General features: G+C 28.2%; 3 protein-coding genes across 5 annotated transcripts; 2 read left to right on the top strand and 1 right to left on the bottom strand.

Annotated features, from left to right (window-relative positions):
• Positions 1 to 347: 347 nt before the first annotated feature.
• Positions 348 to 9411, top strand: LOC140674845 (protein takeout). 3 transcript variants are annotated; one of them, XM_072908706.1, is made up of 5 exons: positions 348 to 499; positions 623 to 811; positions 5457 to 5549; positions 8231 to 8512; positions 8686 to 9411. In XM_072908706.1, exons 2-5 carry the CDS (start codon positions 673 to 675, stop codon positions 8988 to 8990), a joined length of 819 nt encoding a protein of 272 aa, XP_072764807.1. In that variant the 5' UTR covers positions 348 to 499; positions 623 to 672; the 3' UTR covers positions 8991 to 9411. The 3 variants fall into 3 exon arrangements, with proteins under 3 accessions (XP_072764807.1, XP_072764806.1, XP_072764808.1); XM_072908705.1 differs by having other exon boundaries at positions 352 to 554; positions 8686 to 9410; XM_072908707.1 differs by having other exon boundaries at positions 354 to 499; positions 608 to 811.
• Positions 9412 to 10213: 802 nt separating this feature from the next.
• On the top strand, positions 10214 to 19276 carry LOC140674500 (MFS-type transporter SLC18B1). The gene is made up of 8 exons (XM_072908077.1): positions 10214 to 10748; positions 14515 to 14610; positions 15644 to 15934; positions 16097 to 16217; positions 16358 to 16581; positions 16801 to 16976; positions 17146 to 17314; positions 17775 to 19276. Exons 1-8 carry the CDS (start codon positions 10641 to 10643, stop codon positions 18081 to 18083), a joined length of 1494 nt encoding a protein of 497 aa, XP_072764178.1. The 5' UTR covers positions 10214 to 10640; the 3' UTR covers positions 18084 to 19276.
• A 1755-nt stretch (positions 19277 to 21031) lies between these two features.
• On the bottom strand, positions 21032 to 23505 carry LOC140674499 (uncharacterized). Its single transcript, XM_072908075.1, has 2 exons — positions 23366 to 23505; positions 21032 to 23060 (listed from the first exon to the last, which is right to left on the bottom strand). Exon 2 carries the CDS (start codon positions 23037 to 23039, stop codon positions 21516 to 21518), a length of 1524 nt encoding a protein of 507 aa, XP_072764176.1. The 5' UTR covers positions 23040 to 23060; positions 23366 to 23505; the 3' UTR covers positions 21032 to 21515.
• Positions 23506 to 27934: the final 4429 nt, after the last annotated feature.

The following is a 27934-nucleotide window of genomic DNA, read 5'->3' as shown; positions in this document are numbered from 1 at the left end:
ATAGTTATAAGGCAAAACTAAAAGCTTCACAGCAATATTTTCATATTTCTTTTTTTAGTTATAATTAAAGATGCGCATTATGCATTTTTTAGCACTCTCATTATAAACGAAGGTACATATTATGTATTTTTTTTTTACGACAATATTCCATCACACTTTAGCAATCGTCGCAATCGTATGCAAATTTTGTATGCAGTCGATGATAGAAGATCGATTGCTGAGCACGTTGTCCTGGTAAATGTGGAAAGAGGTGGCCACAACGATGGCTTCTTAAAGTCAGGTGAGCAGTAGTGGCGCTTTCTCAGAGTAGGGGAATCCCCCACACATATAAGACAGGATATGAAGGGGGTCCCGTCCTTAGTTTATCATAAAGTATAGTCGTTTAGTCATCGACGGAACCCCTAAATTCTTTTTCTTCTTTTACTTATCGTATCGATACCGCGATTATGTTTTCTCTGCGATTTTCGTGCCAAAAGGGTCGCCGGTCCTCGAGCTAAAAGTACGATACATACGCACATACGTAGGGAGAGTGCCTCTTGTCCCTTGCGTGAGGGGTAATTAATCACAACGGCAACTGATCGCTAAAGATGTGTTTGCATTTTTACAGACGTTATTTTTACAGAACGAGAAAGTGAAGAGTGTCGTGCTTCACGAGAAGAGAGTACAGCCAGAATGAGCTTCGCGAGGGTGGCTTCCGTCCTGCTTCTGGGACTCTTCTCGAACTTCTTGCTAGTGTCCTGCGGACAGGATCAAAACGGAACGATTGTGGAAACCAACGTTACGGTACTCAATGAGCCGGATTTCCCCACTCGTAAGATCTGTGTCAAATTGATTTTTTTTTTTTATTTCGTCTGTATAAACTGAAAGCCGCGTCTCGTCCTTCACACAGTTGTTAGAAACTGAGACATTGAATATGACATTGATTGCTATGCAGCATGCGAGTTTGTTAGTCATAGGTATTGCGATGTTACCATTGATATTCATTAGTCATTTATCAGTTATTTGATTGCAAATTATATCATAATTACGGCTATATTTTATCTTTTATTAAACCACGACTGTGTAATAATAATTTTTAAAAATATCTAACATTATTGAAGCATTAAAGAATGTTCATCAATTATTATGAGACAATTTGTTCTATCTGTCTTGTTCTTTTAATTAATGTAAAAAAATATTTGCATTTTTTACTGTTATTTATACGCAAATATTGATGATTAATTTAAATTTGTATTTTAATTAATATTTTTTTTTATTTTTAAATAGTTGTGGTTTTTAAAATGTTACGTAATTATTTAATAAATGTTAGAGATACTATAATAATGAAAACATCACGAGAAAGCTAACATTCTTTTATGCATTTCCGGAAAAAGTGTGTTATTATTCTGTTTGATAATCTTTGCTAATAATTTGATGATATATTTATCTTTAAATTACGCTATATATTTAGATAGCGTTTGTTTTAGTTAGTAGAAAAAAAATCTATTTTTTTTTCTTTCGTTGTTATTTATCATTCATTTTAAAGAATAGCGCATATAAGCATTTTGCACATTGATTACGTGTACAAAAGATAATAGGAAATGATTACACGCGAGTGTAATCTCACTTTTCATACGTTTTCATTTGCATTTTTTTGCTGAACATCTCGAGCGTATCTACCTTTCTCTTTCGTCACAGTCTAAAGGTATACAAACAATGGATGCATCGTATGATTACGTGACGGAAGCTCATTGCCTTGATTGCACCTGCACTTTCCGCGATCGTGATTGTTAATTATCGAAACTCTTTCGCGAGCTTTTGACAGTTCAATTAAAAGTATCCATAGCAATCTACATTTAATTTCCTCAAATCATCCTCAATCAAATTTTACTCGCGTATTAGAATGTATTATTATTCTACAATAATATATTATTTTGCTTCTGCAATAAAAATTAGAAATAAATTGTTTTTAATTAAAAATTTTATAAATAAAATTAATAAATTAATAAATTTATTATATACACTTGTAAAATTATAAATTATAAATATTTTAATTTTGTTTTGTTTGAAAGCTTGAACACAATAAATTACTATTCAAGCAACAACTTTCATATACTTACTATGCAAATTAGTTTCTTGCAAGCGAGTTGTATCACTGTAATTTTTACACACATTTTGTTTTATATATAATAATAAAGATATATATATATATATATATATATATATATATATATCTTTATTGTTATTTATATTGTTACATTTTTCTACAGCAATTTTAAATTAATTACTGCAAACAATTAAAAAAGATACAATATTACAAATTTTTAATTTTAATTTTTTGTATAAAGAGAATGAGTTATATTATAATAATAAAATATAATGAGAATATAAAAACTCGTTTAAAAATATCGAAAATTAAAAGTACAGATAAATTCATTACTAGCAATGTGCCTACGAATAAGAGTCAATTTTAAAATTTTCGTCACAAAAATCAGTAAATTTATACCGAATATCATTTACAAATGTGTGTCATTGAATCAATAACACCGCACCGTAATATTTTTTCCCGTTAATGTGATTATTCTGTGTTGCATGCAGAAATTTGCACTTGCCACATCACGCGGCGCGCGCTTTTCGTTCAGCATTCCTCCAGAAATAATAGCATAGCCCAGACTAGCAAAATAATTTGCGTGTACAAGCATGACGCAAAGAAACGGCGTGCACGTTGGTCCTCATCGATATAATGTCTCGGAATTATGGCGTAACGTTTCTCGTCGGCGTGGCGAAGGTTATGTCAGAAGATTGCGTAATTCTTGGTGTCGAGGAATCGGCGGCAATCGTCCGGAGAAAGTACCGGGTTAAAGCCAGTATTACAACGACATGTACGCAAAGCACCGGCCAATTCTCTACTCTGTATACTTTGCGTATTACCTAAGCGACGACATTTTTTCGAGAAGGATAAACGCTGGTCCGCGAAACGCAGACTCCGAACGTGAAATCTCATAAATCACACATTTCCTTTTTTTTCCCCCGAATACAAAGTTATTTGCGCGCTTGTTGAACTTCGGTCTATGGTGCAAGGAATAATATACCTAATATTTTTATATTAATTATTTTTCAACAAGAGATAAATCGTCAGAATTTTCATCAAGTATATAGACTCTAAATTTATAAGCTAAATAAATAAAAAACTAATTAAAGTACGTTTAAAAATAAAAATACGTTTGATAATATTCTTTTATTGAAATGTATAATTAAAATAAAGTGTGTATATTTAATGAAATATTAATTTAAAAATAAAAATTATATATTATTAATTAGCACTTTAAAAAAATAATAATCCAAGAGATAAAAAGGTATAGTTTTTTTCTGTAAAATTACATTTCTGTAAAATTTACAATTTATCAATACCAAGGCTTATATTGTACTTCTTTCTTTGTCTCTCGTTATACGTACGTTCATTTTTGCAGTCGCGATCGAGCGCGTGTCACGAGTGAAAGTGGCGACGTAATAGCCATGTGCCAGGTGAACCAGATTCCTACACAAGACATAATTTCAATACGAAGATACCAACGCGTTTCTGTTGTTTGACACAGATTTTAATTACGTCAGCTAAGGTCAAGAGTCGCCATGCTTAGAAACATTTTAGACAAATAAATTTTTTTCTATATCTCAGCCCCTTTTATTAAAAATATAAATTAATACTATTAGAATTTATATATAAATGTATGTATATATATATATATATATATATATATATATATATGTAAATTAATTCATTAATTCATAATTTTAAAAATAATATTTATCGGTGAAAGAAAAAATAAAACTTTATTAATTTCAGTACATTACTAGAAGAAAAACGTAACAAATATATATATATATATTTCTTAGAACAATTTTTTTATAATTATTAATTATCAAGTGCCAAATTCTTTATTAATTTAAATCATTTATGCATTCTTCAAAAAATAAAAATTGTAAAATGATGCAATATCAATCAGTATCTGTTACTGATTCATTTTATATAGAATTTGCTAGTACTTAAAAAATTATATACTATTATGACACAAATATATCTGTAATAAAATAATCAATTCACACACATGAAAAATACGATATCATCATAAACTTTTAATTTTTTTGTACTAAAAAATTAAATAATCGAAATCCTTATTTAATAGAAAATTTTTTCTTTTAAAATAGAGAATTACTCCGAGTCAATTTACAATCTCGGAAGTATACAAGTATATAATACGACTTTCTCTGATTGACGCTTCTTAAATTTGAACCGAGTAAAATAGCATCAATTGACTGTTAGCCTTGCGAGGTCATTGAAAGTGAGAGTGATTGCATAAAAGATATGAAAGGAAACAGGAAGATGTTGCAGAATAATTCGTTAAAAAAGGACGTATGCATAATTCTGTGTTCAGTATAATTTTATTATGTTAATTGTAATTTCTGTTAAATCAAGTTGATCTTTAAACAATCTCGACAATATAAAGATAAAGTGAGATCAAAAAAAGTGACATTGATTTAATCGATCGATCTGACGGCGAATGATCTCACAAGATAATGATCTGTAATTGCAATGAGTAGCGTATTAATCATGAACTTTATCCATATAAAATAATTACAAAATGATAATGGAATATTTAATAATAATTTACATATATATGTATATACATATATTAATGTATGTACAATATTTAAATTTATAAATAGTAATCAATCCAAATGATATATAATTGCATAGCATGACGAAATTAATGCCACGAAATAAATGCAATTAAATACGAAAAGAAAATTAAACAGATTAAATCAGATTAAATGTTGAAGGATTAAAATAAAAAGAAACTATACAATAAAGAAATTTTATGTGTAATTTAGCTTTTCAAGGCTTATTGAATTGATATTAATTAGTATTCTCACTCTCAGTTTTAAATTTTCATTTAAATTTTAAATAATTAATATTTTCATATAATGTTGAAGAAAAAATGATTACTATAAACTGTGCAATTTTACAATATTTTATTGTTTTAATTCAAAAGTTGTTTATTTATTATAATATACTTTATTTACTGTTAGTTTTACTTCAAAATTTTGTGACACATTATACAGAGTTTTCTAGAATATTGCGTATCTTAAAATATGAAGCTTCGTTACCGCAGTGTGAAATATATACGAATTAGCAATTGCGATAAATCTTTTCATCATGTACGAAAGTTTCCACGTATACTTAAATCCGAAAATTAGATTACACATTGGGTGTTAAAAAAAAATATACTTAAGAAAGATTAATAGAGACTATTAAATACGCTCAGTGCACGTAAAATTTCACGTTAGAGTACATTGTTCAAAATATCGCATTATATATTATTATTGTTATTATTATACTGTACCTATTATTAATTACGTAATGTGTATTGCGCGATGTCTGATCGCGTACAATCAAGTTTTCCTTTTTTTTTTTACAGCCGAGTACATATTACCGTGCAGCAGAAAAGATCCGAAGATTGACTCATGTTTTCTTGGTACGCTCAACCATATCCAACCATACTTGGTGAAAGGTGAGTAAACCGCACGTAGTAATTCATTAAATTGCCAAATTCCCAATACGTTAATAGAAATGTAATAATAATACAGTATAAATATTGTAATAAAATTAAATATTATATATATATATATATATATTATCCTAAGTTATAATAATCATAACGTGCATAATTTATCCTGCAATTAAAAGATTAGATTTTATATATATTACTTACTGCAAAATATTCACATAATCTGATATAAAAAATAGAGTCACATAATGAGAAATTAATATATGTAATCCATGATATCGTATAAATTTTATTTGTTCGACATATATTTATTTCATTGGTTTAAATTTTACTTTTTTTTCGAATTTATGTAACACGCCGGTTAATGCAGTGGGCAAATCAATTAATTTGTAGGTAGCAAACTGTTAGTACCAATTGTTACGTAAAACGTGTTTTCATGTTGTAAGAGTGTACTGTAAACTTTCATCGGGATCACTGCGAAACATTGCGAAAATTTGTATGACTAATTTAGACTTTGTAATAACGTTTTTATATAATGAATGAACTTGGAACTCTATAGAAAAATATCCAATTATATGACATTATCTCAAAATATTCAATTTTTTACGATAATTAATTTTGAAATAATTAAGAATAAATTATATTATATTTAAAAATGTTTAAATTAAATTATTTAAATTATATTGATAATTGTAATTTATTGATACAAATTACATATTTATAATTATAATTTATTTATGATACCTAATTTGTATGAGATACATGTGAATATTTATATTTATATTTTTTTTACTATATATACTTTACTATCAATTAAAAATGTCAATCTTAAAAATGTAATTAATTTTAAAATAATTAATACTAAAGAAAAAATATTTTATAATTAAATTTTTTTTATATGTATTTATTTTATAAAGATAAATATGCCTTACTTACTTATCTTACGGTTACTCCATCATTATCTGATACTTCTTTAAGCCTTTTCTTTTTTTCTTCTCTTTTCCTTCTTTAAAGCACTTATTTTCAAAAACATCATTAATTACGATCGTACACGCATTAATAAAAATCGATATCGCGCGGCACTTTATACGACACTCTCGATATGAATCACGTATTTTATTATATTACGATGGTAAAATAATGTGAAAACACAAAATAATTGCGTAAAAATATATGCTCGGAAATTGTGAGCAGCCAGATTTACACTGTCACGACAATGCTTTTTAAAATATTTTTATTATCTACCTCGCATTATAAGTAATGAATACATAAGATTATAAATACGCAATTATATATGACATTATCGCAAAATATTCGATCTATATGATAATTAATTTTAAAATAATTGAGAATAAATTATTATATTTAAATGTTTAAATTAAAATCTTAATAAATATAAGATTTAAAATATCTACAAAATATAATTTACAAAAATATGTCGTTAATTTATTACCATTCGGGTTTAACAAATTTTCATCGAATAAATTATAAAATGTTTTGACAGAACACCGGTACAATGTGCAAAAGAATCGATTTAATCGATATTATATTTAAATCAAGAAAAAATTGAAAACTCGATGGGAAATGTATTCAAAAATCCAAATTCTTTTTAACGAAATAATGATTATTTTAAATATCGGAAATAATAATTCATAACTGCTATTTTTTATTTCTTTATTAACTCGATTCCTGTTTCAAGTTAATAAAGCCCGCAAAGTATCTGCTTCGATATACATATGTATAAATAGCCATGAACTTTGATACGCAAGTCCGAAAATTAATTAATCAAGCGGGTTGATAATCTCCATTATATATAACTGCAATAATTGTAATCGTACATAGTAATTTATACTAATCAAGAATAACTATGTTTGACGTATTCTATTATCGCGATCACCTTTCGAGAAATAATACAATGGATAACGTGTCTCACGGATCACTCGAGTCTTAACCGTGTGAATGACAACAAGATGTAATGTAAACAAAATGCGCTATACATACAACAATCGGTAAGAAATATTTAACACGAAATAAATGTCATATTTATATATAACGACATATTTTTGTATCAAATATTTTGTGTATACGTATATATTACATTGAATCTTGAATTAATTATGAATAAACGGATGATGTTTTGTTAATTGAATTATCTCATTATCTTTTCCATTAAAAAAATGTACTAAAAAAACAATTCATGATAAAACTAAATGTGCTAAAGAAATAAAAAAATATTTTTTTATTTCTTTAGCACATTTAGTTTTATCATGAATTGTTTTTTTAGTACATTTTTTTAATGTTACTTGAATTATCTCATTATCTTTTCCATTAAAAAAATGTACTAAAAAAACAATTCATGATAAAACTAAATGTACTAAAGAAATAAAAAAATATTTTTTTATTTAAAAAGAATTTTTTGTATTAAAATAAAAAAATATGTTTTAAAAATTATACTATGTATTATACGTAAATAATAATTTATTTAATATAACAAAACATTTTTGAAAATAAAGTATATATTTATTTAAGTAGAAAAAAATCAAAATTAACAAAATGTATTTATTTGAGTAAAACAAATTTTATTTTCAGTGGCATTAATTTGTATACTTTCGTGATTTTTGACGAGGCTCATTTTTTGAGAGAAAGAATCGGATATACTTTCTTTAACATAAATTCTTTAACAGGTATTCCGGAACTAGATTTGCCTTCAATCGAACCACTAGTAATTCCCGAATTAAAGATAGAAAATGGTCAAGGCCCAGTACGTATTAGAGCGTTCTTTACGAACATCACTGCGATTGGACCTGGAAATTATAGCCTCAACAAAGTACGAGTGAATATATCATTGTATAGGATCGATCTTCATCTATCATTGCCTAAAATTGAGGTTCATGGAAACTACGATATCAATGGGAACGTACTCCTTTTCCCCATACAAAGTAACGGAAATTTTTGGGCATTATTCGGTAAGTGTTCTCATGAAAACAAGAAACACAATAATTTTGTAATTTTATAACTTTTATAATTTTTTTATGATTGTTTAAAACAAAAGTATTATGCAGTGTATCTCTTTGTTATATTATAATGAATAAATAATATATGTTAGCCTTCTTCTCTTCCTTGTTTCGTTATATTTTAGGTGACGTAGAGGCAATCGCTCGCATACAGGGTGTCGAGGAGGTGAGAGATGGCGTTCGTTATTTGAACATCGTTCGATTGCTGATTGACTTCAGCCTCGGTCGGGTCAGATTTCGCATAACGGATCATTTGAACGGCAACAACGTGATCGGCCAGGCAATGAATCAATTTCTAAATCAAAATGCCAAAGAGATAATCGAAGAGATGAGACCGGCGGCTAGCGCTAGTATTGCCAAACATTTTAAAGAATTTTTGAACGCCGCTTTCGGCAAATTGCCCATGAAAGTTTGGATGCACGATACGTAATAGTTTTCCATTTTCAGTAGCGTACTAAATTCACACACATAGAAAAATTTATGCAACTTTAATCTCTTTAGATTGACAAGATTTGAAAGTACAAACCAGAGATTGCCATTTTAATATTCAGTATTAACATTTTTTCTTTTTAAATCAGTATCATTATTTTTATGATAGATCTCGTATTTCGAATCTACAAAATAGTGATGAAATATCTCATGTTTAAAGAGATTCGAAAGAATTCGAGCGTAAAATTAACTTTCAAATGTCGTTTTATGGTGTTAAAATTAAGTTTAATTATATTCCTCTTTCTCTCTCTCTCTCTCTCTCTCTCTCTCTCTCTCTCTCTCTCTCTCTCTTTCTCTCTCTTTCTATTTTGCTAATTAATAAAATGATATATAATATGTAATTTACGGACTTAGTTATGTTAAACATTTAATTTGTATGTCGTGTGTGGATTATAGATTTATTTACGGTTTATATGCATGATATCATTACGATTTCTATCAGTATGTTTTATAAAAGGAATTCTCATAATTAAAAATTACTTTTCACAAGAAGATATGTAAATATATCTACCTCGAAATAAAGAATCTTAATCATGATACTTATGATTTTTATTCGTTATTTTTACTAAGAAAAAAAATTATTTTATTATATCATTAAACCAACCTTTAGCTAATAATGTGGAATAAATTTATACAGTTGCTAATACAAAATTTCTCAGAAATCTTTTACTTTTTCCTAGATTTTTAAAAAATTTTCTAGATTTTTAATTATTTTTATTAATTAATTATTTATATCTCAGATATTTAGAAATGCAAAAATAGAAGAAAGTTTATTGCATCATTTAAATTGATATCATTAATTTATTTATTTTACATACAAGAACAATTTTTGCTAAATTTAAGCTTTTGAAATCTAAGATAGTTTATTTTATCTTATAAGTTTGTGAAAATGACACAACTCGAGAAACTATACATTTTTTTTTTTTTTTTTTTGTGTTAAATATTTAATTTGTAATTAACATTTTTTTTCTTAATACTGAATTGTTACGTAATAATATCCTAAAAATTTTTCTTTGACAATGAACGCTTTTCAGAAATATAATTCTAAAATACACAATATAATAGAATTTTCAAATTTATATCATTGAAGGAGAGAACAGGGCGGACAGATGATGAAAAATAAAGATAGGCGAGGTGGTGCGAACGGGGTTAAATCGGCTCCGACTTGCCGGGCACTTGTAAACTCTCACATCAGTCTGTAACACGCGCGTAGACATGTCAGCGCGTTGACACGGCTGATAATGAATTAGAACCGTGGTAGGATCGTATCATACGACCTCCGACCCTCTCTTCTCTCGGTTCTTTCAAAGTCCTTAAAAGTGCGGCAACGACGCTCGGCCACGCACGCGCGCACGTCATGAACGAGACGAAACGGGACATATTGTGTGTGTATACTCGTGTACTAAATGTGTATTATTCACCGTAAGCCAGTCGATTGGTGATCGTTCCTCATGTTGTAAATAAGTCACGATTCCTCGTGGCCGATTTTCTTTGATTTCTGAGGTTTCGGCTGACAAGTGTGTTACATCTATATATAAGATATAGAGGTGTGCGAGATACAGGGGTGGGATCGGCAGCGCGAATCAGCAGAATGGTCCAGTTCACCAAGAGGCAATGGCTCACTCTAATCGTCATCAGCATCGCCGATTTCGCGAATGCCATCTGCGTTTCACTACAAGCACCGTTCTATCCTCAAGAGGTAAGGGCCGATAATTGTCAGAGATTCTTCGTACGAGAGAAATTTTCCCGGATAATTATGTATTTATGGATGAAAGAGACAGGAGACTGATGAATAATCTTGCTATTATATGTTAAATTTTTTTACATTTCTAAAAAGACGGTAAAGCAAACAAAAATTTCCTCTCTTCAAGGTGCCTTTGTGGAATTTCAGATGATAGTAATGTTTACGCACTTCCCATCTTTATAGACATAACACGATAATCCTCGACTCCATGGTATCATCGATATATTACACGTAAATCTGGAGATATAATTTGGAAAAAAAATCTGTCTACAAATTATTAGAAATAAAGTGGAGATTTTAGCAGATTGAAATTCTTATTCATAACATGATGTGAATTTCAAACACGTGGTGAACCAAATATTTACAAACTCTAGTCCCATTATTGTTTTGATATATATAAAATAAGTCATCAGAGAAACAGAACATTTAAATATTTCCCTTGCAAAATAAAGAAGATTTTGTGCAGAACACATTTTACAAATTCATCAAGTTTCAGAGACAAAGAAGTTTCGAAGTCAAGAAGACAAATATAATAAGCATAATATTTTTCCTCTCACAAAGTCATGGTTACACTTGTTATTAAATTTAGTTTCTATTAAATATTTTTTATAACAAAGCTATATATATATATTTTTATCGCACATTTTGTTAGCATATTTATTTTTTCATTGCATATCGAAACTGATATTAACACAGGTTCCAATATATCTCTTGCATCTAATATAATGCATTTATCAAGATGAAAATAATATTATATTGAAATGACTTTAAACTAGTCAGAAATTTAACAAATTAAAACATAAAAAAATTTTTAAGATAAAATTATTTTATCTACTATTTATCTATCTATTTTATCTATTATTTATTAATACAAATGTTTAGAAATTGATTTAGAACTTAAATTGTATTTACATAGAATTTTTCGTACTTTTTAAACAAAAAAAGAGACAATCTTGCATTTAAATTTCTCATATTTTATTTTGCATATTACATTAAATTAGACTAGATTTTACATACAGATTCTGTTCATTTTTACAGTCTTAATATATAGCTTTTCAAACTAGCACTTAAATTTTACATGTCATTAATAATTTTCTTTCTCACAATAACATGTTTAATCGTAAATTACATATTTTGACATATTTGCTTCATGTACAAATATCATAAATGACTAAATAAACGTCATTTACGCGAAAATATTTCTTGTAAAATGGTAAGGTTATCTTAACGGTCTAATGTTATTAGTTATGAATCAAGTAAACATTTATAGTCTTTCTCCCCTCATATCACGACGAGATAAGGAAAAGATCCGCGCTGCTCGTTCCTTTTTGTAAATCGTCATTGATGCGCTGTCTGAGATTAATCAGTTAGTCTTGTAGACATTTGTCAGATTACACCAGCATTTCTAATTCCAAGCAATGTATTTTGACGGAATTCTATCTGGCTATTGCCAGTTTTAATGTGTTTATTACGAGCCGTTCACGCGTGCCCGGTTATTAATAACTGTTTCCAATATAATCAGTTGTTCTGCGTTAGTAGAACAGAAATGCGATACGTTCTATCATTTTATACCATGTGAATAATAATGCTTTGGGATTTATCTTCAATTCAAAACACATTTAACCGCAAAAGAAATTGAAGCTTTCATCACTTTTAGCGCATTTATTATTTTCAATTTCTAATGCACTACTTTCATCTTTATTATTTTTTTCATCATTTGTTAAATTATGTTTTTTATACATGTTTAAATCATGTTATGTTTAACGATTATTGTAATATAAAATTATTAATCTATTGATTAAAAATTTCTCTTGTGTGGAAAAATAGATTAAAATATTATTTTTAATAAAAATACATATTTTTCATAATCATTGAACTGTCTTGGGAAATTGAATTATCTGAGTTGGAATCTTTCTTTCAAGAGTGCAAAGGTTAATGTTCGTTGTAGAAATCTCTCCGATAAGTCTGACATATAAATTAATTATTTTTCTTTTTGGAATTTTTCTGCTCGCAAAAAAGATGTACAAAAATATATCAAATTATCAAAGAAATAAATATATCTGTGAGATTTTTCTGCATAAAAAAAAGCTTTTACGAGACATCTTACTCTTATTAGGTTGCGTTACATTGCATGTAAGAATCTATTTACTACTCTATAGTTAAAAAGTACATTATGCATTTATCTTGTTACGTATTTTTAAATAGAGAATTAGAAACAAAACTTTTTAATAAATACACCTATCTAATATCTTTTTATTGCAAAACAATATTATCCATAGTTTTCGTGAGAAAATTCTTCTTACATTACTTTTCTCTTTCAACTTTTTGTCTTAATTATTATACTGCACGAACAAGCAATATTATTATAAGATTAAAACGGAAACTTGCGATATTTTACTGAAGTTTATGCACGATCATATGTTACATATCAAATCAACACATTTTATTTTCATAAATCATGACATATATAAATACGTTGATAATATATTTTTATATTAATGTTTGTAGAACAAACTTAACAGAAAAAATAATAAAAATAATTAATAAAAATTAATAAATATTAACAAATCAATAATAAAACTTGTAGAATAAAAGAAATAGTAATAATATCTAAAATTGATCAAAAATATATTGCATGTACAATGAAGATTTTTATTTAATTTTAATCGACAATATTTATCGCTAAAACATATAACTTGTTTCTTTACAAAATCATATTGATATAATTTGGAAAATATTCCAAATTATAGCATTACTGATAATCTGCAGATATTAACAGTAATTAATATATGAATAAAAAAGGTTTATATAAATTAAACAGTTTGTGACAAGATATCAGCGAATATTGCGATTAATTTAATCAAATTTCTCTGCAATGAGTACATTTGTATTCAGAATAGATCAAATATACTTTAATTAAATAAATTTTTCTGTACTAAAAGTATTAATCATTTTCTGTACTGTAAAGTATTAATTTATGTTATTGTAAATTATTGTTATATTAATTATTTTAGTACAAACTAAATTTTATTTAAATTATTTAAACTTTAATAACCTAATAAATTATTATTTAATAATTATTTGATTTAATAAATTATTTAAATTTTATTATTTTAGATATATAAAAGAAGACTATATACAGTTTGAAATAAAATGTTTATTTAAAACAAAAAAGGAAAATTTTATTAAATATTAATAAGAAAATATTTTACATATTTTTTAATTATAGGAATAAATAAAAATATATTGGACACAAAATAACGGTGTACATAATATAAGTGTATTTATATCTTCATAATGTATATTATGATAACAGTTTTTCTCTGTGTTCCGCTTATCTTTCGGGACCAGAGTGTTTCCATTTATCTCTAAATCAATTTTCGATTTTCATAGAAATACATATATATATCATATGATCATCATGTAACTTTTATGCTACTTTACATGTATTCAGGGACAAAAAACGTGTCCAAGGGCATTTTTATCTATCGGGGGGACAAACGTTTGATAATTCGGTTTGTAGTCTTGGAGCAAAGCTACAAAGTTTATCGGGATATTATCTCGACGAATATTAATTGCAATACGACAGAGATAATGGACAGAGCTACTGCGTAGCTCGATGTATCTTCGAGTTGCCAATATTTCGTCAGCAAATTAACACGTATGTAACATATATGTATATGTAAATGTGCTCATTAGCGTGAATATTTCTTTTTCACAGGCTGAAAAGAAAGGCGCATCACCTTCGGAATATGGTTTGGTCTTCGGGATTTTCGAATTGGTGGTCTTCATTGTCAGTCCGTTTTACGGACAACACGTGAGTGTTGACATAATTACTGTCAGTATTGTGATTCTAAATATAATGCAGTTTTTTAATTATGACATTTTCAAAATATCACGTTAAAAGTCGAATCGTTGTCATTACTTTATTAATATATATATATATAAGTATTAATTTTACAACTTTATATACAATAATTAATGAGCCTGGCAACACTTCGTCTTTAATTTCTAATCATGCAAATTCACATATAAGATTTGAATTAATATATATATATATATTAGTAATTATATAAACGTATTATTAATTAATATGTATAGATATAATTATATTATATAATATAATATATACATACAATATTCGTCCAACTATAATCTCAATGATGTTTTTTGTTACTATTTTTTCAGCGTTACATAAATCAATTTATTTTATTTATTTATCTTATCATCTTGTCTCAATAGATAAAATTTTATGTATTATCAAATAGATATTTTTAATATATATATTAATTAATTAATTTAATATATATATTAATTATCAAATAAATATTTTCTCAGATTAGATACTTAAGCTAATAAGATAAATAGATAAGATAAATTGATTTATGTAACGTTGAAAAAATACTAACGAAAAACATCGTTGAGATTATAGTTGGACGAATATTATATGTATACATATGTATATATTATATTATATAATTATTAGATAATACATATTTGAAATATCTATTAGATAATAGATAAAATATTAAGTAAACGAATGTAACTAAAAAAAATAATGAAAATAATCAAAGAAAAGAGGAAAATATATTTTTTATAATTTGAAAATATATTTTTACAAATACATACATTTATAGGTAGTGTTATCGAAGAATATGCAATATTAAATATTGCAAGTGCATGAAATTCAAATAGAGTGTGAGTTTACATGATTAGAAATCAAAGACGAAGTGCTGCCAGGCTCAATAATTATTGCACATAAAGTTGTAAAATTAACAGTTAAGATTTCACGCTTCTGTGACAATAATTTTTAATTAACGAATTTAATTAACATTTATTGTTTCTCGTAGCTTAATCGAATCGGCCCGAAGTTTTTGTTCAACGGCGGTATCTTGACTACGGGAACCTGTGCCATATTCTTCGGTTTGCTGGATAAAGTCAACGGTCATTATCCTTTCATAGTACTCTCTTTTCTGATCAGAATTGTGGAGGCAATGGGAAACGCTGCATTTCTAACAGCTAGCTTCGCCATTATTGCCAAAGAGTTTCCCGACAATGTGGCCACGACATTCGCCAGTTTGGAAACTTTCTTCGGCTTGGGCCTTATGGTCGGTCCCACCGTGGGAGGTGCACTTTATCAGGTAATTGCTATTCTCAAATAATAGTAATATTCTTCCATTTTAAATGCAATATTTATATTTTGCTTATATTCATGAAATAACACCATTTTAAAAACATATTAATGTGTTAAGTGTACTAACATTAATATTAGATATTATTAATATGCGATTGACATATTTTAGGTTGGTGGATATACCACTCCATTCGCGGTTCTTGGCTCAGCGTTATTCGTGGCAGCTGTTAGCACTGCATTTATCTTACCTATACACGATAATGTTGATCAAGATCACAGCAATGCCGGAGGTATTATATAAACAATATTTAAATTATATTTAAATCGTATACAAATCTTAAATTGCTCTCTCTCTCTCTCTCTTTCTCTCTCTCTCTCTTCCTCTCATATATAATAATTATTATTCATTGTAATTCGTTATGATTTTCAGGAGTGACCAAGGTCGTGAGAATTCCCGGCGTGATGATTGCCTCTATGTCAATCATCGTGACAAGCATGAGTATCGGATTTTTGCAAGCTACCTTGGAACCGCATCTGAGGCAATTCAAGCTGAGTCCCGTTGTGTTAGGATTAATGTTCGTCATTAATGGCGGCACGTACGCAATAACCGCGCCAGCCTGGGGTTGGCTTTGCGACAAATATTGGCATCCAAAGGTAATTCATAAGAAATATGAAGGACAGGTCACAATGATTACATTAATTACAGAATTTTGGTTTTTAATTAAATTGCTCCTATAAATAATTACAAATTGTTTTGGCGAATGCAAAGAAGAGTCACCGGTCGCTTCAACGCATTGCGTTAAGTTTAGTTATTAAATATTTATATTACACATTAAATATTTAACGGCCAAAAAAGGTATGATGCTTTTTCAGGTGGCAACCATTGCCGGTTGCGTTCTCGTAATGATCGGTTTCTCTTTGGTTGGGCCGGCACCGTTTATTCCATGGCCTACCGTAATCTGGATGCCCATCAGCGGTCTCGTGATCCACGGCTTAGGCATGGCTGCTCAACTGGTTGCGAGCTTCACGGATGCCTTGCGAACATCTGTGTAAGTCGCATAAGGAATAGCTCTGGATATTTGATTATATTTTAATTATTTATATAAATTACAAAATATGCAATTATTACTGCTGTCCATACAACGGATAGCCTAAGAGCTCTATATATTGTTAGATAAATAAATTATACAATTTTTAATTATTTATCGATACCCCAAGGTCGTACGGATTTCCAAATAGTCTTGAAACTTATGGTCTCATCAGTGGATTGTGGACAAGTACTTTCGCTCTTGGAGCTTTCATCGGACCAAGTGTTGCTGGAATTCTTTTGGACAGCATTGGTTTCAGAAATGGTTCCATGTTTATCGTTTTACTTCATATGCTAGTAGTACGTATGACTTAATTTATATTATTTGAGACACGCGAGACATCTGTCAAAATTTTTTAAAATTATTTTTCATAATTAAATAATTTCGATTTTAAATTTAAAAATCTAAATTTTCCAGAAAAAGCATCTTACAATTTATTGAACGTATTAACAGTAGTAAAATTGTAACTGCAAAATTAACTCTTTTCGTTAAATTTTCTTTTCGGTAATAGATTCGTGAAATTGAATAAATTACAGTTAAATTATTTATTTTTATAAAATTCTATTTTATACCTATTATTTAATTTTATAAAATTATATTCAAAGTGATACAGACATCATTTATTCTTATTGACACATGAGCTGTCAACTCTTCAACTATGCAATTTTTACATAAATCTTGAATTGAAAATATTTCTCTTCTATTTGAAATATTTCAAATATTGCGACCTCTAATCCAAAAACTTACGTCATTTTTTAGGGCGTGATAGCCGCTGTGTTCCTAAGCAGCTGCTCTCGCGCACCCAAACCGTACACCGATGTTGGTACGGTTGAGAATCTCAGAGCACCTCTGATCGATAGTGTACGATCGAGGAGCAGCGGCAATTTGCAACACAACGGACGGGGTCAGGGTGTACCGATCGATCGGCCGAACGGCATGAATTCGCTGATCGTGTGCAACAGTTATTCGAACAGAGCCGGAGCATGGTGCAGGGCATCATACAGCGGTCGCTATTCTCATAGTTATGGATCTATAGAGAATAAAAGATACTTGGAGCTCACTACATGATCCTGACCCATCGTTTTTATATTCAGGAGCAATAACATGAGCAGAATGTCATCATTCACTCTTTCATCATCATCCAAACATCACGGTTGTATGATTCGATCGGCAACACGAGACACTGTCAAAAAGTGTAGACCGCAAATTAATTAGTCCTTTAATAATTAAATTGTATTTAAAATTATATAATGGAGTACCCATCGTGTGGTGACATATACCTAATATTATACTATAAATAGTAGGTCTTTATATACATATAATAAATCCACATTAAGTTATAATTAATATTACGAGAGAGTGAGATGTTAAAGAAACAATCAAAGAGATGTGCTAAATTTTTATCATAAGTAGCGATCAATTGTTATAATTACTATAATTATAATTATCATCAACTGTTATATTTATAATAATAATCAATTGTTGTAATTATTATCGCAATGATTATTATTATTATCGATGATTGTGAAAAAATAATCACGCGTTTACTAGCGAGTTGCTTCGCAGTAACTTTATCCTGTTAACTTTTAAGTAGTACGCAAGTTTCTTTTTTATTGCTTCCTACGCGAAATTTTTAATTTTAAAAAAAGTTTTAAAATACAAAAATATTTTTTTACTCTTTATTAGTAATTAAATAAATAGAATAAATCATATATATATATATATATATCCTCGATAAGAAACATAATTTTAGATTGATTTCGCGCGAATTTCAATGTATGTATGTCTATATTTGAAAGTTGTAAAATGTAAAAAAGTTAGTTACACATTTAAGAAATAAAATAGTCAATCTTGACATAAGAAAAGCGAGCCAGATACACGCTATTGCAAAACGCTTCGAAGCAGTATTCACTCAGAGCGCATTATCGCCAATCGCTTTACCACGATTCACTTTAACGGGCTCAATTCCGTTTTTCCTTTTGCCAAGTGTTCGATACTTCCGCTACTTTAGCGAGATTACTGCTCTTGCGTTTACTCGAGAGAGGAAGTCGACTCGTATCACGTACGAAGCTTGCAGACAGCGATTATGATACACTATCAGGTTTACCGGGACATACTTGTTAGACTTTTTTTATTCTTTAATTATATTTGGTTTGTAAATTTATTAATACATCTGATAATTGTCAAATATTATATATAAATAATCTATATAATATGTAATTAATAAAGACTGTTGATTTAATAACAGTGCAGAGGTTGACGTAATTATTTGGTTTGTACAGTCAATTTTGATAAAAAGTGACATCGAACATATTGCTGTACCTTACAAGCAGAAAACATCGAGAGAGTCAGAAAACATGATTATTTAATTGATAAAGCACGAATCTGACAGTGAGAATTAAGCGATTATACTGCTGCGAAACCTGCATTTACAACGGCACACTGGCATAATTCTAGATTCAGGCGTTTACAACGGGAAAAGTAACGGACGTTGTAAATGCTAATGGTATCACGGTACATACCTAGAGTGAAAACGATTTTTGTCACACACTTACTAATTATTGCTAATTTACAAAATTATTCAACAAGGGAAAAATAAAAAAAAGTCATATCAATAAATACTAAAACTGCATGTATATTTCTTATCTCGTATATTTTTAATTGTTAGTTATATATAACAGAAAATTTTCAAATAACATCTTATTTTATATCACTGCTTTTATATGTACTAACATGATATGTGCCAAAAATCATTCATAAAATTTTGATACCTATGCAAATTTAGTTTTTTACACATCAATTAAGTAACTAAAAATTAAGGAGCAATTCTATTAAAATCGACACAATGTATTGTATGTTGACATATATTATTATCATAAAAACAACTGCGGAAATTGATAAGAAATACATATTAAAAACTATATATACATATATATACTTTTTGAAATATACAATATCATTCTATATATTGAAATAAAATAAAATAAATTTAATTAGATTAATTTAAATAAATATTATATAGTTAATGTTTTCGTTAATATATATTTCTTATCAATTGTTATTCTATTAACAATGTGCGTCAGCATAATATATCATGTTGAATTAAATAAAATTGTTGCTTAATTTTTGTTTGTTCAATTGTAAAAATAATAAAATAATTTTAATGTAACAAAACTAAAAAAAAATTTCTTTAAGCAATATTCCAATTTAAAATAATAATTGCGTGCGTGTTAATTCATTATGTAGTGATTGTCAAAAAAAATAAAAATTTGTAAGCATGACAGACAATTTGCAAGATTATTATTAAAATTAATTTATGTGTAAGAAACTTTGAAATCTATATGTAAATGAATCATTATTATAACTTCTAACGCGACAATTTTATAGATATATAAAGATGGATAGAGTGACCTTATTTTATAATTTTGAAGTAAGTAACACACGAAAATAAATACAAAAATTTTGAAGGCAGAAATTTTGAGGAATTAAGGATGCGCCGAAAAATTCTTTTTTAGTGAATGTTACTGATTGACTGATTGATTGGTGCATAAGCATGTTAAGCATCATCGCAATGCCATAATCTTAATGTATTTTCCAGTATAAAACAGAGCGAGCATCCTACAATTTTTTAAAGATTGGAGAAAGTTTGAGACCGTAGTGTAAAAAAAGGCGTAACGTAAATAAAGGAAAAAGAGGAAGGAAACTGTGCTGATAAGATGAAAAGTGACAAAGTGAAGCTGAAGAGAAGGAAGAAAAAAGATAGCACAGAATAATAAGAAAGAGAGATTGAGAAAAAGTCTTCACACACAAAATTGAGACGTACAATTTTTAAAAAATCATGAAATTATATATATATAATTATTATTTTTAAAAAGGTTCATTTTTTTGTTGCATTATTATACTACATTAAAAATTGTTAAAAGAATTAAAGGGATTAAACTTATACAATTAAGTATATATAATATATATAATATGCAAACAATTATTATTTATGAAACCTTATATAATTTTTTACACAGTTTAAATATTTTTATTACATTACATATTACGATCATATACAGTTGTGACAATCCAAGAAACACGAAGAATGCTCAAAAAGAAAAGATCTTTCAATGTATAAATATTTTAATATAAATTTTTTTTTTAATTTTCTGCTTACAATTTTTAAGATAACAATTGAATTATATCATCGAATTAATGTCGGCGTTATAAAAATTACGATTGATCAAATGCGATTTTATAATTCCCATTCATTAATTTATAAATGTGATTACTATCTGTATTAATATTGCTGAATTCTCTGTAATTTTTTTACTACGTGACTAGAATTGATTACATGTGCTTTCCAAAATCGCAAAACATACTTTTTATTTATGTTGCTTATATACATATTTTTTCTATATTTATACATTTTTAAACCCTTCCTTTTTCCACTTTTAAATACCGCTGATAGATATTATTTATGCAAACAAGAAAAAATCCGTAATAACACTGTAGCTCTTATTTCATTCTTTTTGTAGTTAAGTCCAAAGGATTATCATCCATAAAATCGGTGGATTTTCTTTTTCCAGTTGCATCTTTAGACTGATTATTCGCAGAATCAGTGAATATTTCTGGGTCCATAAGGCCAAGCGTAAAGGTATCTTCTTTAGGCTGATAATTCGTATAATCAGTGAATATTTCTGGGTCCATAAGGCCAAGCGTAGAGGTGTCTTCTTTAGGCTGATAATTCGCAAAATCAGTGAATATTTCTGGGTCCATAAGGCCAAGCGTAGAGGTGTCTTCTTTAGGCTGATAATTCGCAAAATCAGTGAATATTTCTGGGTCCATAAGGCCAAGCGTAGAGGTGTCTTCTTTAGGCTGATAATTCGTATAATCAGTGAATATTTCTGGGTCCATAAGGCCAAGCGTAGAGGTGTCTTCTTTAGGCTGATAATTCGCAAAATCAGTGAATATTTCTGGGTCCATAAGGCCAAGCGTAGAGGTGTCTTCTTTAGGCTGATAATTCGCAAAATCAGTGAATATTTCTGGGTCCATAAGGCCAAGCGTAGAGGTGTCTTCTTTAGGCTGATAATTCGTATAATCAGTGTATATTTCTGGGTCCATAAGGCCAAGCGTAGAGGTGTCTTCTTTAGGCTGATAATTCGCAAAATCAGTGAATATTTCTGGGTCCATAAGGCCAAGCGTAGAGGTGTCTTCTTTAGGCTGATAATTCGCAAAATCAGTGAATATTTCTGGGTCCATAGGGCCAAGCGTAGAAGTGTCTTTTTTAGGCTGATAATTCGTATAATCAGTGAATATTTCTGGGTCCATAAGGCCAAGCGTAGAGGTGTCTATTCTTTCTTCAACAGTTACATTTGATTTATAGTCCTCAGAAGTCCGAAAAAATGTTGATTTACTTGTTCCTGCTTCTGTCTCATCATTTCTGACATATTTTGTACAATTGCATATTTCTAATAATTCTGACATGTCTTCGCTATATAGCATTTCAAACTCTATTAGCCAATTTATTATCTTGTTATTGATATACGTCCTTTGTGAAAAGAAATCTTTATTTTGCAATGACTGATAAGCTATGTTCTGCAGTTGTTGCATTATACAAATTCGGCAAGTGCAATCTGTTTGAGAATCTTTCCATTCTTTTAATTGTTGCAGGAATAATTTCTCTTCACTATACGTGAAAAAAGAAGAAGAACTAATGCATCTATCGTATTCATATTTTCTTTCTTTACTAGTTCTGAATAACATCATTTCCCTAGTGAAAACTATTCGCCCAATATTATAGCGGTTTGCAATTACGGTTTTTAAAGTTCCGGGTTCTTCAAGATATTCATTTACTGCTTTTTCCAATGCTATTTTTTTGCTTAAAAAAGCGTCTCTCCTTTCTACCAAAGAAACTTTCTTGTTAATAGTTTTAACGCAAATTCCATACTTCTTTGCTACAGCCTTATAGTCATATTTTTCTTCTTTCACTATTTTTTCAAGTGTATCTTTTATTTTCAAATGCTTTATAATTTTTTCCATGACTTCGAGTCTTACAATAACCTGCGAAAGTAAGAATAAACGAAAATAAAAATTTGTAACAAGATCGAAGATGAAATAATTGCGTTATTACACGATTGAAAATCGCAAAATTGTCGTTGCCACTTTCGTCGTACAATTTTTCAAATTTTTATTTATGTCTTTATCTACGGACTCACTCTTACAGTGATATGGACATTTTGAAACAAAACTTCATAAATATACTGAATAACGTATTAAACTAGAGGAAAATATATAACAGTGAACATTTGAATTGACCCAAAATTTCTTAAAAATTTAATGAAAAATATAATTAGAAATCAACTTACAAGATAGATTCAAAATCAAATTTTTTGAATAAGAGACAACAGCTCGGAGGACGTTTTTATGTGATTGTCAACAAACAACGACTAAAATAATGTCACTAAGCTCAAGTGTTTTCCATTAGTATCAAAATATAAATAATGTATCTCTTTTTCACGCAAGGTACAAATGTATACGATACATGTTTATATGTACGCAGCTACAAAGTATTTTAACGGTAGTATGTTTACAATTAAAATATAAATTCTATATTATTTGCAAAATATAGTAAATATTTATGCAAGACGTTGTAAATGTGCTGTATGTATTCGTTAGATAAGATTATGTAAAGCTGACCAAAATTAATAACATACATGTTTCATGAGTTACAAAGAATAAAGAGTTATGAATTTTGTATACATTAATCTTATTTAAAAAGACAGAACATAATCGAAATTTAAGGATATTTTTCCAGATTCTTATTAATGCAGAATCCTATTAATAAAATTATAATATCACGAATTAATTGCCTTATACACTTGATTATTCGAAGCAACAAGAAATTTAATAAAATTCTTTAATATATTCACAAACTTGAAATAATTATTGTGTGCCTATTAATTCATTATGTAGATTTTCAAAAAAATGGAGATATGTAAACATGAAAATTTGCAAAATTATTATCAAAACATGTATGTATATAAACAACTTCGGAAAATCTATATGTAAATTAATCATTGTTATAACTTCTAACGAGATAATTTTATACTTATATAAAAAAGAATATGATGACTTTATTTCATAATTTTGAAGTAAAACGTGAATAATAAATATAAAAATAATAAATTTAAAAGTAAATATTTTCAGAGATCAATAAAAATGCGAGATGCGCCGAAAGATTCTTTTTTAGCGAATATCCCTGATGCTTACTTGATGCATAAGCATATTTTAGACATCGTCGCAACGCCATGATCTCAACGTACTCTTTAGGATAATTCACAGCAAGCATCCTACAATTTTTTTTTGAAAAATTGAAGAAAAATTATAAGCGTAGCGTAAAAAAAACAAAAAAGGCTTAATGTAAATAAAATAAAGAGTCAAAAAAGAAGGGAATCTGAGAAGAATTGATAAGATGAAAAGGATGAAATGTAACTAAGGAGAAAAAGAGAAAAAAAGTAGCACAGAGTAATAAGAGAGAGAGAAAGAGAGAGAGAGAGAGAGAGAGAGTGCGAGAAGTTTTTACACTCTCACACACACACAAATTTCAGACTTGCGATTTTTAAGAAAAATCATGACATTAGGGATATTTAATAATTATTTTTGAAAAGGTTTATTTTTTTGTTGCATTATTATACTACATTTTAAAAATTGTTAAAAGAATTAAAGGGATTAAACTTATACAATTAAGTATATATAATATATATAATATGCAAACAATTATTATTTATAAAATTTTATATAATTTTTTACACAGTTTAAATATTTTTATTACATTACATATTACGATCATATACAGTTATGACAATCCAAGAAACACGAAGAATGCTCAAAAAGAAAAGATCTTTCAATGTATAAATATTTTAATATAAATTTTTTTTTTAATTTTCTGCTTACAATTTTTAAGATAACAATTGAATTATATCATCGAATTAATGTACTTCAGTGTTATAAAAATTACGATTGATCAAATGCGATTTTATAATTCCTATTCATCAATTTATAAATGTGATTACTATCTGTATTAATATTGCTGAATTCTCTGTAATTTTTTTATTACGTGATTAGAATTGATTACATGTGCTTTCCAAAATCGCAAAACATACTTTTTATTTATGTTGCTTATATACATATTTTTTCTATATTTATACATTTTTAAACCCTTCCTTTTTCCACTTTTAAATACCGCTGATAGATATTATTTATGCAAACAAGAAAAAATCCGAAATAACACTGTAGCTCTTATTTCATTCTTTTTGTAGTTAAGTCATTTATCATCCATAAAATCGGTGGACTTTCTTTTTCCAGTTGCATCTTTAGGCTGATAATTTGCAAAATCAGTGAATATTTCTGGGTCCATAAGGCCAAGCGTAGAGGTGTCTTTTTTAGGCTGATAATTCGTATAATCAGTGAATATTTCTGGGTCCATAAGGCCAAGCGTAGAGGTGTCTTTTTTAGGCTGATAATTCGTATAATCAGTGAATATTTCTAGGTCCATAAGGCCAAGCGTAGAGGTGTCTATTCTTTCTTCAACAGTTACATTTGATTTATAGTCCTCAGAAGTCCAAAAAAATGTTGATTCACTTGTTCCTGCTTCTGTCTCATCATTTCTGACATATTTTGTACAATTGCATATTTCTAATAATTCTGACATGTCTTCGCTATATAGCATTTCAAACTCTATTAGCCAATTTATTATCTTCTCAAACGTCATTTGTAAAGAGGAATCTTTATTGTGGAATGACTGATAAGCTATGATCTGCAGTTTTTGTATTATACAAATTCGGCAAGTGCAATCTGTTTGAGAATCTTTCCATTCTTTTAATTGTTGCAGGAATAATTTCTCTTCACTATACGTGAAAAAAGAAGAAGAACTAATGCATCTATCGTATTCATATTTTCTTTTTCCACTAAATATGAAACACTTTATTTCCATATTGAAAACTGATCGGTCAATATTACAGCGGTCTGCAATTACGATTTGTGGAGTTCTGGGTTTTTCAAGATATTCATTTACTGCTATTTCGAATACTTTTTTTTTGTTTAAAAAATTGTCTCTCCTTTCTACTAAAGAAACTTTTTTGCTAATAGTTTTAACGCAAATTCCATACTTCTTTGCTGCAGCGTTATAGTCATATTTTTCTTCTTTCACTATTTTTTCAAGTGTATCTTTTATTTTCAAATGCTTTATGATTTCTTCCATGACTTTGAGTATTACAATAACCTGCGAAAGTAAGAATAAACGAAAATAAAAATTTGTAACATGATTGAAGATGAAATAATTGCGTTATTACACGATTGAAAATCGCAAGATTGTCATTGCCACTTTCGTCGTACACACACATACACACACACACACACACACACACACACACACACACACACACACACACACACACACACAATTTTTCAAATTTTTATTTATGTCTTTATCTACGGACTCACTCTTACAGTGATATGGATATTTTGAAACAAAACTTCATAAATATACTGAATAACGTATTAAACTAGACGAAAATATATAACAGTGAACATTTGAATTGACCCAAAATTTTTAAAAAATTTAAAATACATAATTAGAAATCAACTTACAAAATAGATTCAAAAATAAATTTTTTGGATAAGAGACAACAGCTCGGAAGATGTCTTTATGTGATTGTCAGCAAACGGCGACTAAAATAATGTCACTAAGCTCAAGTGTTTTCCATTAGTATCAAAATATAAAGATTGTATCCCTTTTTCACGCAAGGTACAAATGTATACGATGCATGTTTATATGTACGCAGCTACAAAGTATTTTAACGGCAATATGTTTATAATTTAAATAGTCTTATATTATTTGCAAAATATATTAAATATTTACACAAGATGTTGTTTATTTGCTGCATGTACACGTTAGATAAGATATATAAAGCTGACAAAAATTAAATAACATACATGTTTGATAAGTTACAAAGAATAAAGAGTAATGAATTTTGTATACATTAATCTTATTTAAAAAGAAAGAACATAATCGAAATTTAAAGATATTTTTCCAGATTCTTATTAATGCAGAATCCTATTAATAAAATTATAATATCACGAATTAATTGCCTTATACACTTGATTATTCGAAGCAACAAGAAATTTAATAAAATTCTTTAATATATTCAAATTTAAATAATTTTTGTGTGCCTATTAATTCATTATATAAATTTTCAAAAGAATGGAGATATGTAAACATGAAAATTTGCAAAATTATTATCAAAACATGTATGTATGTAAAGAACTTCAGAAAGTCCATATGTAAATTAATCATTGTTATAACTTCTAACGAGATAATTTTATATTTATATAAAAAGGAATATGATGACTTTATTTCATAATTTTGAAGTAACAGGTGAATAATAAATATATACATAATAAATTTAAAAGTAAATATTTTCAGAGATCAATAAAAATGCGAGATGCGCCGAAAGATTCTTTTTTAACGAATATCCCTGATGCTTACTTGATGCATAAGCATATTTTAGACATCGTCGCAACGCCATGATCTCAACGTACTCTCCAGGATAATTCACAGCAAGCATCCTACAATTTTTTTTTGAAAGATTGAAGAAAAATTATAAGCGTAGCGTAAAAAACACAAAAAAGACGTAATGTAAATAAAATAAAGAGTCAAAAAAGAAGAGTATCTGAGAAGAATTGATAAGATGAAAAGGATGAAATGTAACTAAGGAGAAAAAGAGAAAAAAAGTAGCACAGAGTAATAAGAGAGAGAGAGAGAGAGAAAGAGAGAGAGAGAGAGAGAGAGAGAGAGAGAGAGTGCGAGAAGTTTTTACACTCTCACACACACACACACACACAAATTTCAGACTTGCGATTTACAAGAAAAATCA

The sequence above is a fragment of the Anoplolepis gracilipes genome, chromosome 16 (genome assembly GCF_047496725.1).
Source record: "Anoplolepis gracilipes chromosome 16, ASM4749672v1, whole genome shotgun sequence".
Taxonomy (NCBI): Eukaryota; Metazoa; Arthropoda; class Insecta; order Hymenoptera; family Formicidae; genus Anoplolepis; species Anoplolepis gracilipes.
This window is presented reverse-complemented; position numbering and strand designations above follow the sequence as displayed.